Here is a 17,009-nt window from a genome sequence, read left to right on the forward strand (position 1 = left end):
TGTCCTCTACTGTGGGTCCCAGTAACCTGGGCAAGTACAGACAGACTCCTTTGATCAACCAAAGAATGGCTCAGGCCTACAGGGACACAGGTGCTAGTGTCACAATGGTGACACCTGCCTTTGTGGACCCTGGACAGATCATGCTAGGTGAGAACTACCTAGTGACCAACGCTAGCAATGCCACTACCTCCCATAGTGTGGCAATTGTTAACTTCTCCTGGGGAGGGGTAACTGGCCTCAAGAAAGTTGTGGTGAGTTCAGATCTCCCTGTAGAATGTCTGTTGGGAAATGACCTTGAAACTTCAGTGTGGGCTGAAGTGGAGTATAGGACCCATGCAGAAATGCTGGGGATAGATGCACATGTCCTTGCTGTGACCAGGTCACAGGCCAAAAAGTGCAACACTGAACAAGTGCTGGATCCTGGGACAATGGACAAGACACAACCCAAGAGAAAGAGCAGTAGGGTTAAGGCTGTGCCTTCCCCCCTGCCTCAGGTAGAGAGTCAGCCCTCACAGGAGGATGATTCTGAGGGCCCTGAAGGAACTGTCCTAGAAGAACTGGAACCTGACCAGGTTGAGTTTCTTGGGACAGGGGGACCTTCAAGGGCAGATCTGAGGCAGGCACAATTAGACTGTCCTTCTCTTGAACCCCTCAGACAGCAGGCTGCTGCTGAGGCTACAGGGAATGCTCAAGGTACCCATAGAGTGTATTGGGATTAAGGGCTACTGTACTCAGAGGCTAGAGACCCCAAGCCTGGTGCATCCAGGAGGTTGGTCATACCATTGAGTTTCAGAGGCTTCCTTCTTACCTTGGCCCATGATATTCCCCTTGCAGGACACTTAGGCCAGAATAAGACCTGGGACAGACTTGTCCCTCACTTTCACTGGCCTCACAGGAGTTTTGTCGCTCCTGTGTCACCTGCCAAGCCAGTGGCAAATCAGGTGGCACCACAAAGGCCCCCCTCATACCACTACCTGTGGTGGGGGTCCCCTTTGAGAGAGTGGGGATAGACATTGTAGGACCAATGGACCCCCAAACAGCATCTGGGCACAGATTCATACTGGTGATAGTGGACCATGCCACCAGGTACCCAGAAGCTATACCCCTTAGGACCACAACAGCTCCTGTTGTGGCAAGGGCCCTACTTGGAGTATTCTCCAGAGTGGGCTTTCCAAAGGAGGTTATTTCTGACAGAGGTGCCAACTTCATGTCAGGATATTTGACTGCAATGTGGAAGGAGTGTGGTGTGAACTACAAATTCACTACACCCTATCACCCACAGTGCAATGGGCTGTGGAGAGATTCAACAAGACCCTAAAAGGGATGATAAAAGGTTTACCAGACAAGCTTAGGCGAAGATGGGACATCCTTTTACCCTGCCTTCTGTTTGCTTACAGAGAGGTCCCACAAAAGGGGGTTGGCTACAGCCCTTTGGAGCTTTTATTTGGGCATCCTGTAAGGGGACCCCTGTGTTTAGTAAGGGAAGGATGGGAGAGACCTCTCAGACAACCCAAACTGGACATAGTGGATTATGTACTTGGCCTCCGCTCCAGGATGTATATGAAGAAGGCTTATAAAAACCTTGAGGCAAGCCAAGAACTCCAAAAAGCTTGGCATGACCAAAAGGCTGTGCTGACTGTGAACCAGCCAGGACAGAAAGTGTGGGTGTTGGAGCCAGTGGCCCCAGCAGCACTCCAGGACAAATGGTCTGGACCCCACACTATTGTTGAACAGAAGGGAGAAGTCACCTACTTGGTAGACCTTGGGACTCCCAGAAGCCCCCACAGGGTGCTTCATGTCAACAGGTTAAAGGCATATGTTGACAGGGCAGACATGGGCTTACTCATGGCTACAGATGAGGGGCAGGAGGAAGAGAGTGACCCTCTCCCAGACCTGCTGACTCCTAACCCTGATGATGGTTCAGTTGATGGTGTGGTCTTTTCTGACAGCCTCACTGACCATCAGCAACAGGACTGCAGACAAGTTCTGCAGACCTACAGACATATGTTCTCTCTGACCCCAAGTCAGACAAACTGGTGCACCCATGAGGTGGACACTGGTGACAGTCTGCCTGTGAAGAGTAAAATCTACAGGCAACCTGACCATGTCAGGGACTGCATAAAGATTGAGGTACAAAAAATGTTGGAGCTGGGAGTCATTGAACCTTCAGAGAGCCCTTGGGCTAGTCCTGTAGTTCTTGTGCCAAAACCTCACACCCAAGATGGTAAGAGAGAGATGAGGTTTTGCGTGGATTACAGAGGTCTCAATGCTGTCACTAGGACAGATGCCCACCCAATACCTAGGGCAGATGAGCTCATTGACAGATTGGCAGCTGCCAAGTTTTTGAGTACATTTGACCTGACAGCAGACTACTGGCAAATCAGACTAGCTGAGAATGCAAAGGCCAAAACTGCTTTCTCGACCCCAGGGGGACATTATCAATTTGTGGTAATGCCCTTTGGTTTGAAGAATGCACCTGCTACTTTCCAAAGGTTGGTGAATCAAGTCCTTACAGGTCTGGATGACTACTGTGCAGCTTATCTTGATGATATTGCTGTCTTTAGCTCCACCTGGGAGGATCACCTGATCCATCTGAGGAATGTTTTAGAGGCCCTGCAAAAGGCAGGCCTCACTATCAAGGCCACTAAGTGCCAGATAGGGCAGAGCAAGGTTGTGTACCTGGGCCACCTAGTAGGTGGGGGCAGGTTCAACCACTGGAGAGCAAAATCCAGACCATAAAGAACTGGACTCCTCCAATTACCCAGACTCAGGTCAGAGCTTTCTTGGGCCTGACTGGGTACTACAGAAAGTGTGTTAAGAACTATGGGTCCATTGTGACACCACTTAATGACTTGACCTCTAAGAAGATGCCAAAGAAAGTTCAGTGGACAGTAAGCTGTCAGAAAGCATTTGATGACCTGAAGCAGGCCATGTGCACTGCACCTATTCTGAAAAGTCCAGACTACTCCAAAGAGTTCATTGTCCAGACAGATGCTTCTGAGTTGGGTGTGGGAGCTGTTCTTTCACAACTGAATGTAGATGGTCAAGACCAGCCCATTGCTTTTATTAGTAGAAGGCTGACCCCTAGAGAGAAACGTTGGTCAGCTATTGAGAGGGAGGCCTTTGCTGTGGTTTGGGCCCCGAAGAAGCTGAGGCCATACCTGTTTGGCACTCACTTCAAGATTCAGACAGACCATAAGCCCCTCTTGTGGATAAATCAGATGAAGGGTGAAAATCCCAAACTTCTTAGGTGGTCCATTTCCCTACAGGGGATGGACTTCACAGTGGAACATAGACCTGGGTCTGACCATGCCAATCCAGATGGACTCTCAAGATATTTCCACTTAGAACATGAAGACACAACTGGTCAAGGTTAGTTTAATGTCCCTAAATTTGGGGGAGGGGGGTTGTGTAGGAGAGTAGGGTCTGCTTTCTATGTTCACCCCCACTTTTTGCTTTTGCTTCACTGATTTCGACTTAGATGTGGCTGTGGGCCTGCTAATCAGACCCACAGCCCAGCTGTTCTCTCTCTAAATTCACTATGCACTTTAGGTGCATAACCCAATTGGTAAGGATCACCTTTTTGGACCCTGTACAGTGTACCTTAGGTTCCCAGGGCATAGGTGTACCCTAGGCCTACCAGGGGCTGCAGCATGTATTATGCCACCCCTGGCTGGCCTTCCATTATGACACAACTGGCTGATCACTCAGCTGGGGCAAGGTCGTGTACTCACCCCTTGCTTAGGTGTAGTATTCCTATACCTACCTTATATATAGACACATGGGTAACCTATCAGTCACTCCTATGGCAAGCCTTAACAATCCTGAAGGCAGAGTGCTTGGTAACATGTGAGATGGTGCTCTAGCATGAGCTGAGCCTGTCTGCAGCTTTCGGAACCATGTCCTTATAGCTGTTCTATGATATCGCCTACCATATACTCTTAAAGTGCCTTATAATCCTCGTGGTTATGGTAACTATGGTTTGGCTTTATCAAAACATGTCGTGTAAGGTGTCTAACACTTTGGAATACTACCCCCACACCATTTCTGGCAGTGAGGATAGTATTCCTCCCTTCTAGAGGGTGAAGACATGTTGAAGACCTACTACCCGGTTAAAGTTAACCAGAGCCCCAGCGTCACAAAATGGACGCTGCTGCCACAGACACGAGTCTGACCTCCTGCTGCTGGGAGACCTTCCAGCGAGGGAGGCTTGGACAATAGGTTCCCTGCCTTGGGAGGTGCTAGCACCACCCTAGACAGGCCTTAGTGTATTGGGGCAGGGAGGGATGAATGAAACGAGACACTGCCTGGGGCACACAAGGTGTCCCATGCATAGTCCAGTTCAAACCGGTGCTGGGGCACTCCAGCCCCAGTCCTGGCACGAAACTGGACAAAGGGAAGGGGATGTAACCACCCCCCTCCCTGGTCCCACCCATAGGAGAGACCTAGCAGGTAACCCAGCCCCCCAGATTAGTATAAGAGTGGGAGCTGAGTCCCTAGGACTTTGGATTATCCTGAACCTGCATCTTGAACAGAAACTCTGGACCTTCGACATTCTACTATGGAAGAAGACTGAAGAATCTCCCTTGTGGTCAAGGAGTGACCACCCTGGGCAACCAGGCACCATCCAGCGACCGCTACTTGCTTTGCGACTGATCCTACGAGGGACGACGCAGAGACTGACCAGCGCCGCGACTTCCAGACACCTCTGAACCAGATCCACATCTACAGCAAAGCTGAGACCCGTGGAGGCAACGAGGGACGTTGGACAAGCGACTTGGGAAAAGTGGCTAGTAACTGACTAGCGCAACTTCTGAGGCTTCCTCGAGGCTGTGCTTGGGGAATTGAGAAGCCCCAATCCCGAGCACCATCTGCAAAGAAGATCAGCTCCCCACACTTCACCTGTTCTGCATGGGGCCCTCCTGCACCTGAGTTGCTCGACGTGTTGTCCGGTTGCTGGCCCGTTGGCTAGCGACCTCTGTGATGATGAACCTTCAATTTTGCCTTGCTGGTCCGGCTCCTCCAGACTGGCACCCGCTCCCCTGTGAAAGGGAAGCACCCCAGACCTTCCTGGTCTGCGACAGAAGCAAGTCCTCCCTCCTGCGTGGGTTGCACTTGCCAAGGCTTGTTGGGTCCTAACTCGACATCGACGCTGCCGACAGCAAGAGCCTTTGTGGGACAGCTCGCCTCCTGGTTCTGGCCAACCTCGACGCCTCCTGGTACCTGTGGCTGCTGCGACAAGCTTCACCTCTTCACCTGCATCTTCACGACATCGCCTGGTTCCTTCCTGGTTCCTTCCCGGCTCCTGGCTGGTGACCTAGACTCTGTCCCTTCTGCTTGCAGGTATCCTCCTTCTTGATTCCATCCTTGGAATCCACCGGACACTCTTCACTGACTGCCTGTCAGCAACTTTCTTCAGGCATCCATAGGAGTCGACGACGAAACCCAACGCAAGTTCACACCTATGCACCCGCAGTCCGTGGGCTAGGTAACTTGAGTACTCCGGTGCTCACAAGGGTATTGACTATCCAAGTGTCTAGTTTCCAAGTCTCTAACTCCTAGTTCCTTCCGAAGTGTCCTAAAACTCTTAATTTCTAAATACTACTATTTCTATCGACTTTAACGCATTACGCGTGAGTGTTTCCACTCTGCACCTGAATCCCGTGGGCCTCCCACTGCCTAGCAATTGATAGGATAGTGTAGCCCCAGCGATTCCCTAGGCCTATCCTGTGTTCTTATACCACTTACTTAGTATATGGTTTGCGTGGCCCCTAGGGCCTAACTGTATTACTTACCTGTGTGACTTATGTATGCTTAAATAAGACTGTGTTGTACTTACCTCGAATCTCATAAAGAGTGCTGAGGGTGTTTTGACTAGAATAAATACATTCTACGCAGTTTCCTCTTCTGCAATGTACACAACAAGTCTTCTGCAGTGATCTGAATTCCTTTGGTGTTTTGCGTTCAACTTTGTATCTAGATTTTTTACAGTATTTGATTTATTTGGGTAGAGGCCAAGTTCCTGTAGCAATAAGGGCTGTTGCAGCAAATATGCTCCGAGCTATTAATACCTCAGTCCTGTTTTAAACAAAGTTTGACCATCCGCTCCCTGATTCTCAGAACTGTTTAGCCGAAGAGCCAGGTCTTGAGGGTCTTCCTGAAGGTGTTTGAATTACCCCTTTGCCAGCATTCCACAGAATTTTTTTTCTTATCTCTCCCACATCGATGAGGATTTCATAATAGCACAACTCCGCTCGTGACACCGTATGATGTCACCAGAGCCATAAGAAGACCTCATCGGCGTGCTGACGTCAGTCCCCTTTTTTCCGCGCCGTCGACGTGTAACTTCTTTTTCTTGGACTCTCCATTTCTCTGTGATTACTTTGTTTCTTCCATCTTCTTGGTGATTCTGTAGGAATGGCTACTTTGAAGAAGTCGGGTTTCAAGCCCAGCTAGGAGTGTGGGGGCCATATGTATATGACAGACCCTCACGACAACAACTGCCTTTCGTGTCTTTCTTTGGACCACGACGTCGAAGGGTGTTCGTGCTGTCGAAAGATGAATCCAAAGGCGCTGAAGGAGCGTGAAGCTAAACTCTTAATGGCATATGGCAAGGGCGAAAAAAAAAAAGAGGGGTCGTAAGTGCTCGAAGTCGCCGACCTCGCATACTTAAAAGTCGAAGAATCATAAGAAGTCTAAGAGAAGACATGGTTCACGACGTTGCTCTTTGAAGAGCCTCACCTGTTCAGCGGCGCAGCGAAAAAGACTTTGTCTTTCCGTCGCCTTCTCCTTTTCCGAAGTGACTCCGATCCACTCACCGGCTTCGAGGGGTTCACCGGCACCCAGAGGCTCTTTGGCGCCCAGAGGTTCTCCGGTGCCCAGTAATTCTTCAGCTCCCAGAGCATCTTCTCTTGTTCCTGTGGCTTTGCCTGTGCGGGCGCCGATGTCACTGGCTCTGCAACCCCAGCCTCCAGTACGGCCTCGGATGGATCCCGACCAAGGGGTTTCGGATCCTTACCCTCCTTTCCCAGGACCAGGAGCGGACCCCTCCCATTTCCTGAATGCAATGTTTGGCATGTTTGCCAGGGCATCCTACCCTACCGGTGTGCCTTCTAACTTTGGCATCCCCCAGCAGTATGCCCAAGCACCCTTTGTGCCTTTTATGCCGACGGCTCCATTTTGGCAGTTTCTGGCTCCAAGGTTTTCGACTCCGAAACCTCAATCACCATCCGGTGTCGAATCGGCGCCATCTTGGATTCGATCGGCACCACTGCCTGATCGAAGGTCTACATGAGGCTAGTGGCTTAGACACTTCCCCAGAGTGGGAGCTCTTTTCACCAAAGACTGTTTCCTCACAGGATGTCGTCATGTGGTGATCAGAAAAGCTGCTGAGTTGTTGGACCTTCAGTTGCCTTCAGCTGAAATAAAGTCAAATATTCTGATTGAAGTTCTTAATTCTGCTTCTTCTTCTAGTGAACCTCTACTGCCTTTCAATGAGGCGTTGACGGAGCCAATCATGGAGGTGTGGCAGAAGCCCTTGTCAGATCCTGTAGTTTCCAGATCAGTTGCAAGGAGATATAGACCTGCTCCTGGTGATCCAGCTTTTCTTTCTGCCCACCCATCTCCAGAAAGCTTGGTGGTTCAGGCTTCTTGCTCCAAGCAGTCATCTGGGTCCTTTCCTACCACCCCAGAGGACAGAGATTCAAAAAAGTTAATACAGTTGGCCAAAAAGATGTTTTCCTCGGCTAGTATGGCGCTGAAGTCTACAAATGCCACTTGCTTGCTTGGAAGGTACATTCATGCCCTTATGGATTCTGTTAAGCAATTGGCCCCTAAACTTCCTGAGGAAGATCGAGTTCATTTTCTTGAGGCTCTTTCAGATTCACAGGCAGCTGCCCGTCAGGTCATTCAGTCGGGTCTGGACACTGCAGACTTGGTTGCCCGGGTAATGGGTTCTTCAGTTGCTACAAGAAGACATGCCTGGCTTAGATCTTCAGGTTTTTGGTCAGATGTTCAGGTTACTCTATTGGATCTGCCTTTCGATGGCTCAAGATTGTTTGGTACCAAAGTGGACTCTGCTTTGCAGTGTTTTAAAGACAGTAGGGCTACTGCAAGATCTTTGGGCCTGCAGTCTCAGCCTAGGGGCAATGGCTACAAGAGGTATCGAGGTTTTGGGAAATACGTCTTCCTTTCGAGGCCGTCAGCAGCCTCAGCAACAACAGCAGAATCCTCTGTACAGGTCATACAGGGGAAAAATAGAGGCCGTCTTCGAGGAGCCTATCGGCAGCAGGCCTCCTCCTCCTCCTCTTCTCCTGTCCCCCCTCTGGTACCACGGGAAAGCAGCTCTAGATCCCCCATCTTGGAGCATGCTGGTCCTGTAGGGGGTCGGGAGTCCCATTTTCTACAAGATTGGAAATCGGTTACCTCAGACCGTTGGGTTTTGAATCTTGTGGAAAATGGGTACTCCCTCCCTTTTATAGAGCTTCCACCTCCTTACCCTCTTCGCCAGGATTGGTGTTCAGAGGACCATTTACTGCTCTTACAACAGGAGGTTCTTGTCTTGTTGCATAAAGGGGCGATAGAGGTGGTTCCAGAGCAGGAAAGGGGTCAGGGATGTTAACTCCGTTATTTCCTGGTTTCCAAAAAGGACGGCCAATGGAGGCTGATCCTGGACCTCAGTGTTTTGAATTTTGACCTCAGGCAGGAAAAGTTCAAAATGTTGACCTTGGCTCAGGTTCTTCTGGTGCTGCAACAGGAAGACTGGATGGTGTCGATCGATTTGCAGGATGCATATTCTAATTGTCTCATCCTGAAGTCGCATCGGAAGTGTCTCCGGTTTATGGTAGGGTCGCAACACTACCAGTTTGCGGTCCTTCTGGTCGGTCTCACTATTGCACCATGGGTCTTAACAAAGGTGATGGCGGTGGTGGTAGCACATCTCAGAAAGTCAGGGGTTCCTGTTTTCCCTTATCTGGAAGACTGGCTGCTAAAAGCCAAGTCTCCAGAGATGGTGTTGCGCCGCTTGCATGCAACAACGCAATTGTTGTTCAACTTGGGTTTCTCAATAAATGTTCCCAAATCTCACCTGGTGCCTTCTCAGCGCAGCCTGTTCATAGGGGCAGTACTGGACACTACCGTGTGTATAGATTTCCCTCCTCTGCAGAGGATTTTCGACACAGGAGATGATTCCTTTATTTCACGATGGAGCGGTTGTTCCAGTCCTGAAGGTCCTACGCCTGCTCGGTCTGTTCGCTTCCTGCATACTGTTGGTCAACCATGCATGCTGGCACATGAGGGCAGTCCAGTGGTGCCTCCGCAGGCAGTGCTATCAGCACAATGGAGATCGCGAGGAGAAGATCAGAATCTCCAGAGACACTGCAGCAGAGCTGTCTTGGTGGAGTGTGCAGGGCAACCTGTCTTAAGGAAAGCCCTTTCAGCCTCCTCCACCGGTGAATACGGATGCCTCCACTCCAAAGGTCTTTGGTCTCCAGAGGAGAAGTTGCTTCACATCAACCTTTTGGAATTGCGGGCAATAAGTTTGGCTCTCAAGGCCTTCCTTCCCTCCCTCCGTGGTCAGTTGGTTCAGGTCCTGACAGACAACACTACCGAAATGTGGTACATGTAGGGCGGTATCGTCTCTGCAGAGAGGCTCTGCGACTTTGGCTCTGGGCTCAGGGCCATCAGATTGGTGTGGTTGCAAATCATCTGGCCGGTGTGCTCAATGTACGTGTGGACAGTCTCAGTCGGCATTACTTGGCCGATCACGAGTGGCGTCTTCATCCAAAGGTGGTACATCACATCTTCAAGATATGGGGGTTTCCTAGGGTGGACCTTTTTGCCACTTGGGAGAACGCGCACTGTCCGTCGTTCTGCAGCGTTCAGTATCCGATGCAGGGGGCGCTGGGGGATGCGTTTCAATTGGATTGGAGCTCGCAACTCCTTTAGGCGCTTCCTCCCATTCCCTTGATTCCTCGAGTTCTGAGGAAGGTTCTCCAAGACCGGGCCCAAGTCATTATGATCGCCCCGGATTGGCCAAGAAGGGTGTGGTACACAGATCTACTTCACCTCTCATCGCACCCTCGGCTCTGTCTCCCTCTCAGGGCAGACCTCCTTTCGCAGTCGCAGGGGCAGGTTCTACACCCCCACCTTCAGAGCCTGCACCTTCATGCCTGGAGATTGAACGGGGCAACCTGAGTTCTTTCTCTCTCCCACCGGATGTGGTGGATGTTATTTTATCATCCAGGAGACACTTCACCAAATCTATTTTTTCATCTAGGTGGTCTAAATTTGTGAAATGGTGTGGAGAGAAGTCCTTTGATCTTTGAAGGCCCATCTGTCTGACATTCTGGAATAGTCACTTTCCTTGGCCTAGCAGGATTTTGCTGTGGCTACAGTAAAGGGATATTTGTCGGTTTCTTCTTCTGCTTTGGCTAGAGGTTTTCCTGTTGTGGACTTCTGTAAGGCGGCAACTTGGGCTTCCCTCCATACCTTTGCAAAGCATTACTGCTTGGATTCTGAGGTTGGGAGGGACGGCCATTTTGCACACTCTGTTCTGCAAGATTTTTGGGTATAGTCAGGTGGACACCCTCCTCCGGGAGAGGTACGGCTGGGGGATTCAATTCAAAAGGTGAGGAATCCACAGGCAGATGTATCCATCAGAACAACAAGTTACTTACTTTCGGTAACGCTTTTTCTTGTGTATACAGTATCTGGCTGTGGATTCCTCACTGACCCACCCGCCTCCCCGTTGTCCTCCTGTTTATACCGAAGAAATTATAACTGTCTGACATGGTTATTTTTAATACATCATTTTCATGCATACCGTTTGCTGCTAGGAAGTGCTTTCTTTATTGGCTTTTCCTTTCTGTTTATGTATATACTATATGTATTTGCATATATATTATGTATACTGTCTATACTTGTGGAAATGTTGTCTGTCCGCCCGTTTGCCTCAGAGGCTCGGAAAAAAGGGTGGAACTGACGTCAGCACGCCGACGAGGTCTTCTTATGGCTCCGGTGATGTCATATGGTGTCGCGAGCGGAGCCGTGTTTTATGACATTCTCATCAACGTGGGAGAGCTAAGGTAAAGAATTTCCGTGGAATGCTGGCGCAGGGGTAATTCAAAAGGTGAGGAATCCACAGGCAGATACTATATCCACCAGAATAAGCGTTACCGAAGGTAAGTAACATGTTCCTCTGATATGAAGAGCAACTGGGTATCATTGAAGACGGTGTGGAAAAGAAACATATGGGAGTGGATAATGCTAGCTAGTGGAGCAGGGTAAACACTAAAGCGTTAGAGAAAGGAGGGATATCTCTGAGGCACATCACAATATTCCTGCTTCACACCACAACTGATGACAGATGTGGTGGACATTAAAAGCCAGAGAGCTACCTTCTGCAAGAGGATGGACAAAAAAAGGAAAAGAAAGCCACCCAAATGTATCTTCTCCAGCCTGCATAGCAGAAGACTGGCTGACAGTGACAAATGGTGGCAACAGATTAAGTAAAATTAGAATATTGATGCTGTCATTGCCTATTGACGACACAATTCTTCAGCTGTAGTGACAAGCACAGACATGTGCAACAGCCTGGGAGAAAACCTGCCTGTGAGTACAGTTGCTATGCATCATTCTGCTCAAAATTTTAGCCATGGCTGGCAGCAAGGAGATTCTGTGATGATATGCAAGGAAGGCTGGTTCTAGCCTGGCTTTCTTTAGATGTACTACCAAACGTTTGAATACCTGAGGGACAATGCTTGTAGAGAAAGTAGAAACTGAGACTAGTGCAAGGAGATGTGGTAATGCCAAAGAGATGCAATAACGCTGGAAGGAATGTGATGCAGGAAATTTAGAGGACTAGAGTTGCGAGAAAAGCCTGATTTGTACAATGAGCGTTGCATTCAGACCCACAGATGATGTAAGGATAATGAAGGCACTGAATTTGGGAGATAAAGCCGTGAATGTAGCATTACGAACAGGACATTTCTCCAGGTCAATTTGGCATCTAATTTTAGAAACAATTTTCTTTTTAAAAAAAAGACACTACACTTCAAATAGTCTTCTGGCTAGGGACATCTTAAGGATTTTGGGGATCCTGGGACATACATATTTTAGGGGCCCCTGTTTGGAACAGCTTAAAATTCATGATCCAATTTCAGCTCTTTCATGCCCCCTTTGGCCAGGTCACTGACTGTGCACAGGAACATTGGCCCAAATTCTAAATGTATTTACATCTAATATCCAGGAAGAGTGAAGTGTGTTTTCAATATTGTAAAACAACAGCAGCTCACCAATATTATTGCAAATTATCTCTATGACCCCACCCCCCATGTCTCCTATGTGAAGTCCTGTTTTGCTCTAAAATAAACTTTTTTATGGATGTTGTTTGAAACACAACAGGCCCGATTCACAAAAGTAATCTGAGACAAAATCCTAACTTTGCGACTTTCGGTTTTCACAAAGGGCATTTAGGAGTAGTAAATTTAGGAATCCTAACTTTTCTCTGGAAAGTGTCAGTTATAGACTCCCACACATAACCCACCTTGAAAATAAATGAAAGAAAGAGAGTATTTAAAACAATTTGTTTGAAGAATTATTCAAGTACATAGAGCAAAACCCTCAGCAGAACACAGCTGGCTCTATCAGGGCCCCCTGCCTGAAAGGCTGGGGCTTTGGGCGAGTGCCCACTTAGCTCATGCCTTAAAACGTATCTGCTTCTGATGAAGATCTGCTTTTAAAATGTAGCTTTCATAATAGTCCCTTCACACGTCAGAGGTCAGATTTATGGTTAGTAAGACATTTCTGCACGTCTGTTTTTGTCCTAGTTCAAGTACCAGTGTCTATTAGGCTGTTTAACCGTCATGTAAGAGTAAGCAGATTTTCTGTAAACCATTTGACGTTTATGTCTAGGGTGGGGATATTGTGAACAGGAATGCAATTAAGTGTTTAGCATTGTGCAGCCACTGGCAGTACAAATTGCAATCAAAAGAGGGGGTCTACCCTTGCCGCAAAGATCAGAGGGAATCTAAGCTGGTTACGGTGAGGGCGTTGAATTATGTTTTCTTCCATTGATTGACGATACTGATAAGTGGTTTATGTTAAGGGTACAGTATTAGGTAGTAAAAATACTTTATTGCATTAATCATTTGATTACAATAACTAGAAAATATGCAGCATAGAAATAGAATAAAACAGTCACATATTCACCATACGTAATATCATATAAAGAAGATATTGGTCGTGATACCTGTCTTTGCATCTATATACAGATCCAATAAAAACCATCTAGTCAAGTAATGTTTTATAAGCATGTTCTAAAAACTGTACCATCCTTCTAGGACAATGTAATGTCAATTTTGTTCTATTTCCAAGTATAGTATTCATACTTTTTTCAGAAGTGCTTAGACATTTTCTTTGTACATGTATTTGTCTACAGACTCACCTCTCATCAGTGAAAGGGATTGCTGTGTTAATTAAGAAACATGCTTTCCTAGGTAGTCTTCCAATTGCTACCGCAACTGCAGATTCAATTTCCGCTTCTACCTGTGCCCAAGATGATAGGTATATTTTTCTGAAAACAAAGCAAGCTTCAATGTGGAGAGACCAGGAAGATGTACATAATGGTTTCACTAGGTAAGGAAAGCAGTTACATGCATTTTGATGTCATAAAAACTAGCAAACAATGCTTCTTTGCCAGTTCTATTGCAGTAGTGTCTGCTGTGCTTGACTTGTTGCCGTCTTTCAGGTTTTGACCCCCATTATTTAACCCATCTTGTTGTTGGACCTCATGTATTAATCTCAGGTCTCAAACCAAATGCTTTTGGCATAATAACTATTTTTCGACCTCGGTTGATGTACAAATTCATAATATCGCAAAAGCGAATGCGCCGTACGTTTCAAAACCTCCTACTTTATTCATATTTATGAAGCAGAGGGCATTTTGATTTCCCTGAGAATGCCTGCCAGTGCAGGGATGGAAGACTCTGAGGACAGCAGACCTCATCAATGCATTCGCATTCCTTGCATGTAAATATTTATTTAAAAGCAGTTCATTTTAAGGTTTCGCGCTGTGCATGTGAAATCTATTGTATTCAATATATCTTAAAAGGGACTTACATCCCGACTTCACTTCCTAATGTCTGTGTGCTTGTCACTTTACTTTTCCTTGTTTCTTATTGGTTGTAGGCGTTCTGTTTTGTGTGTGTTTCTTATCAGTTTCCCATTGACCAAGTACTCGTTCTCATTGGCCTTCTTTAATGGAAACGTCTTTTATTTGCATAAGACTGGCATTTATTTCAACTGTATGCATTTAAAGCGTGCTTTCTGACAGTTTTCTTTTCTGCTTTTTCTGATGTCTTTTATTTAAACATTTTGGGGTCGATTCCAATCCTGGAAAACGGCTGTACAAATCGCTGTACGGAGCTTTTTTCCCGTACGACTCGTACCCGGTAAACTTTTCTTACAACCTAGGAAGTACGTTTCGTACGAATCGTACAAAAGACCATACGGCTAAAATAAACCAACAATTCTGATCCGGAACAGCTTGTACGCAACGTCCATACGTATTTAAGCAGCGGTTTCCTGGCCAGCAAGTACGATTCGTCCCTACGGCTCTTTTCTTACGGGAGCCAAAAACAGCCGTAAAAGCAGAGTCCCCAGGGGTATGAGTCGTACAGGCATACACCCCCGTGCGTTGTGTATGTACGGTGCGTATCCCCAACATCGCCTATGTACGGTGCGTACCCTCAACATCGCGTACCCCAACATCGTGTACCCCCAACATCGCGTATGTACGGTACCCCCAACATCGCGTACCCCAACATCGCGTACCCCAACATCGCGTATGTACGGTGCATACCCCCAACATCGCGTATGTATGCACTGTACATACGTGATGTTGGGGTACGCGATGTTGGGGTATGCAATGTTGGGGGTACGCACCGTACATACGTGATGTTGGGGTACGTGATGTTGGGGTACACGATGTTGGGGGTACGCACCGTACATACGCGATGTTGGGGGTACGCGATGTTGGGGGTACACACAGTACATACGCGATGTTGGGGGTACGCACAGTACATGCGCACTGGGGGTACGCACAGTACATGCGCACTGGGGGTACGCACCATACATACACAACGCACGGGGGTGTATGCCTGTACAACTCGTACCCCTGTACGACTCGCACCCCGGGAACAACTTTTCCCGGGATACGAGTCGTACAAAGTTCGCTTCGTAGCGGGTAATGGCATTCCCCGTGTACGGGACGTTTTCCGTACAAATCGTAAATCGGAAAGCCGGTCCGGATCATACTAGTACGGTCGGACTGCATTTTTACGTTTTGTACGGAAAAGTGTCCGGTTCCGTCTCGTACAACTTTTCCCGATCAGATTTGTACGGATCGGGCCGATCCGTATGTATTTTTCCCGTACGAATCGTACTTCACAGGTCGGACGAGACTTGTACGATTTGTATGGAAAAATTTACGGATACGAGTCGTACGGGAAGAAAAAATACAGGATCGGAATCGGCCCCTTTGTGTTTGTGTTCTTGGGAGCGGACTCTGAGACTCGAACCTGGCTCCCCAGCTTTAAGGTTGGCAGATCTGAAAGAAACACGTTAGTTAGATTCCTCACCTTAGAATATCCCCAGGCGTCAGGCTGGATCCGGAAAGATTTTTGTAGCAATACCCCTTGCGCGTCGCTAGGCGTCGTCTGCGGCTCATCGCGTCCGTCGTTGGCGTCGTGCGCCGGAATGACGTCGTAGGAGTACTTAGACGCCGCCCTCGCGCGCTGACGTCAGTTCTTCTTTTTTCCGCGCCAGTATGCGCCGATCCGGGAAGAGCTTACCCCTAGTCATTTTTTGACTAACTTTTTTGACTCTTTTTGGTCTGGGCCGACCATGACGCGGAGTCGTGCCTCGATTGCCAGGCCTTGACATCGAAAGCTAGGCGGGAGCGGTCCCGTAAGCTTCTCGAGCTTCGGCACTCGGCTCCGCGCCGCTCTCGGTCCTTGTCCAGGAGGAGGTCCAAGGACCGATCGCGGAACCGCAGCCATCGTCATCGCTCGTCGGGGTCTTCGGGTAAGTGGAAGTACTCCAAGAAGTCCAAGAGACGACATCGCTCTTCGGACTCCCCTCGCCGGTCGCGCGACTCGGCCGAGGGTCAGGGTGGTCCCACTCCCGTGGCTCCGTCGGAGCCGTGTCCGTCCCCATACCCGCCGGTCCCTGGCACTGACGCGACTCCGGCGGAAGTCAGTGTCTTCCTCTCGGCCATGAGGGGCCTGGCTCCGCCATCGACGCCCGCAGGTTCAACTGGGCGACCTTGCGTGCCGGCGGCTCCGGCCCCGGCACCGTCGACGGCTCCGGCCCCGACGCCGCAGGTCCCCGAGGGATCCAGGCCTGGATCTCGGTCGGCGCCGGTAGACCTCACGACGCCTCCTCTGCCGGCGCCGACACCGGTTCCACCTCTGACGCCGTCCCCGGACCACGCCGTTCCCCAGTTTAGCCCCGGTCCGGGTCCGACGCCAGCGCGGCGCCACCTGGCGCCGCTGCCGGCGCCGATTGGTGACCGCTTCATCTACTGCCCGGCTCCAATCATTCCTCCTGTTTATCGGGAATCGGATGACGAGGGCGACTGTGAGGGGTCTGAAGACCCTATGGCCGCTCAGGCCCAACTTTCTCAGGACTGGGAAGAGGAATTGGGGGATGCCAGCGGTCTGGATACCTCCCCGGATGCTGGTTTCATCTCTCCTCCGACTGTGGCCTCGGAGGAGGGTGCAGCCTTCTCAGTGGTGCTGCGCAAGGCGGCCGAAGCCCTAGGGCTCGAGTTGCCTGCTGTGGCCGTGAGTACTAACGTCCTCACTGAGGTCCTTCAACCGACAGCAAGCTCCACTGAGCCTCTGCTGCAGTTTAATGAGGCCCTCATTGACGTTCTGCAGGGCACTTGGTCCAAGCCCTCCACAGTTCCTCCTGTGGACCGGAACGTTGCCCGGCGCCACCGCCCTGCT

General features: G+C 49.2%; 1 protein-coding gene across 1 annotated transcript in view; it reads left to right on the plus strand.

Annotated features, from left to right (window-relative positions):
* POLN (DNA polymerase nu) overlaps positions 1–17,009 on the plus strand; it is a 2,789,368-nt gene that overhangs the window by 802,469 nt on the left and 1,969,890 nt on the right. The window contains exon 8 of the mRNA XM_085643153.1: positions 13,439–13,635. Coding sequence (XP_085499279.1) covers positions 13,439–13,635 — 197 coding nt within the window. The remainder of the gene's footprint in view (positions 1–13,438; positions 13,636–17,009) is intronic.

Source organism: Triturus cristatus, chromosome 2_2 (assembly GCF_964204655.1).
Source record: "Triturus cristatus chromosome 2_2, aTriCri1.1, whole genome shotgun sequence".
Classification (NCBI taxonomy): Eukaryota; Metazoa; Chordata; class Amphibia; order Caudata; family Salamandridae; genus Triturus; species Triturus cristatus.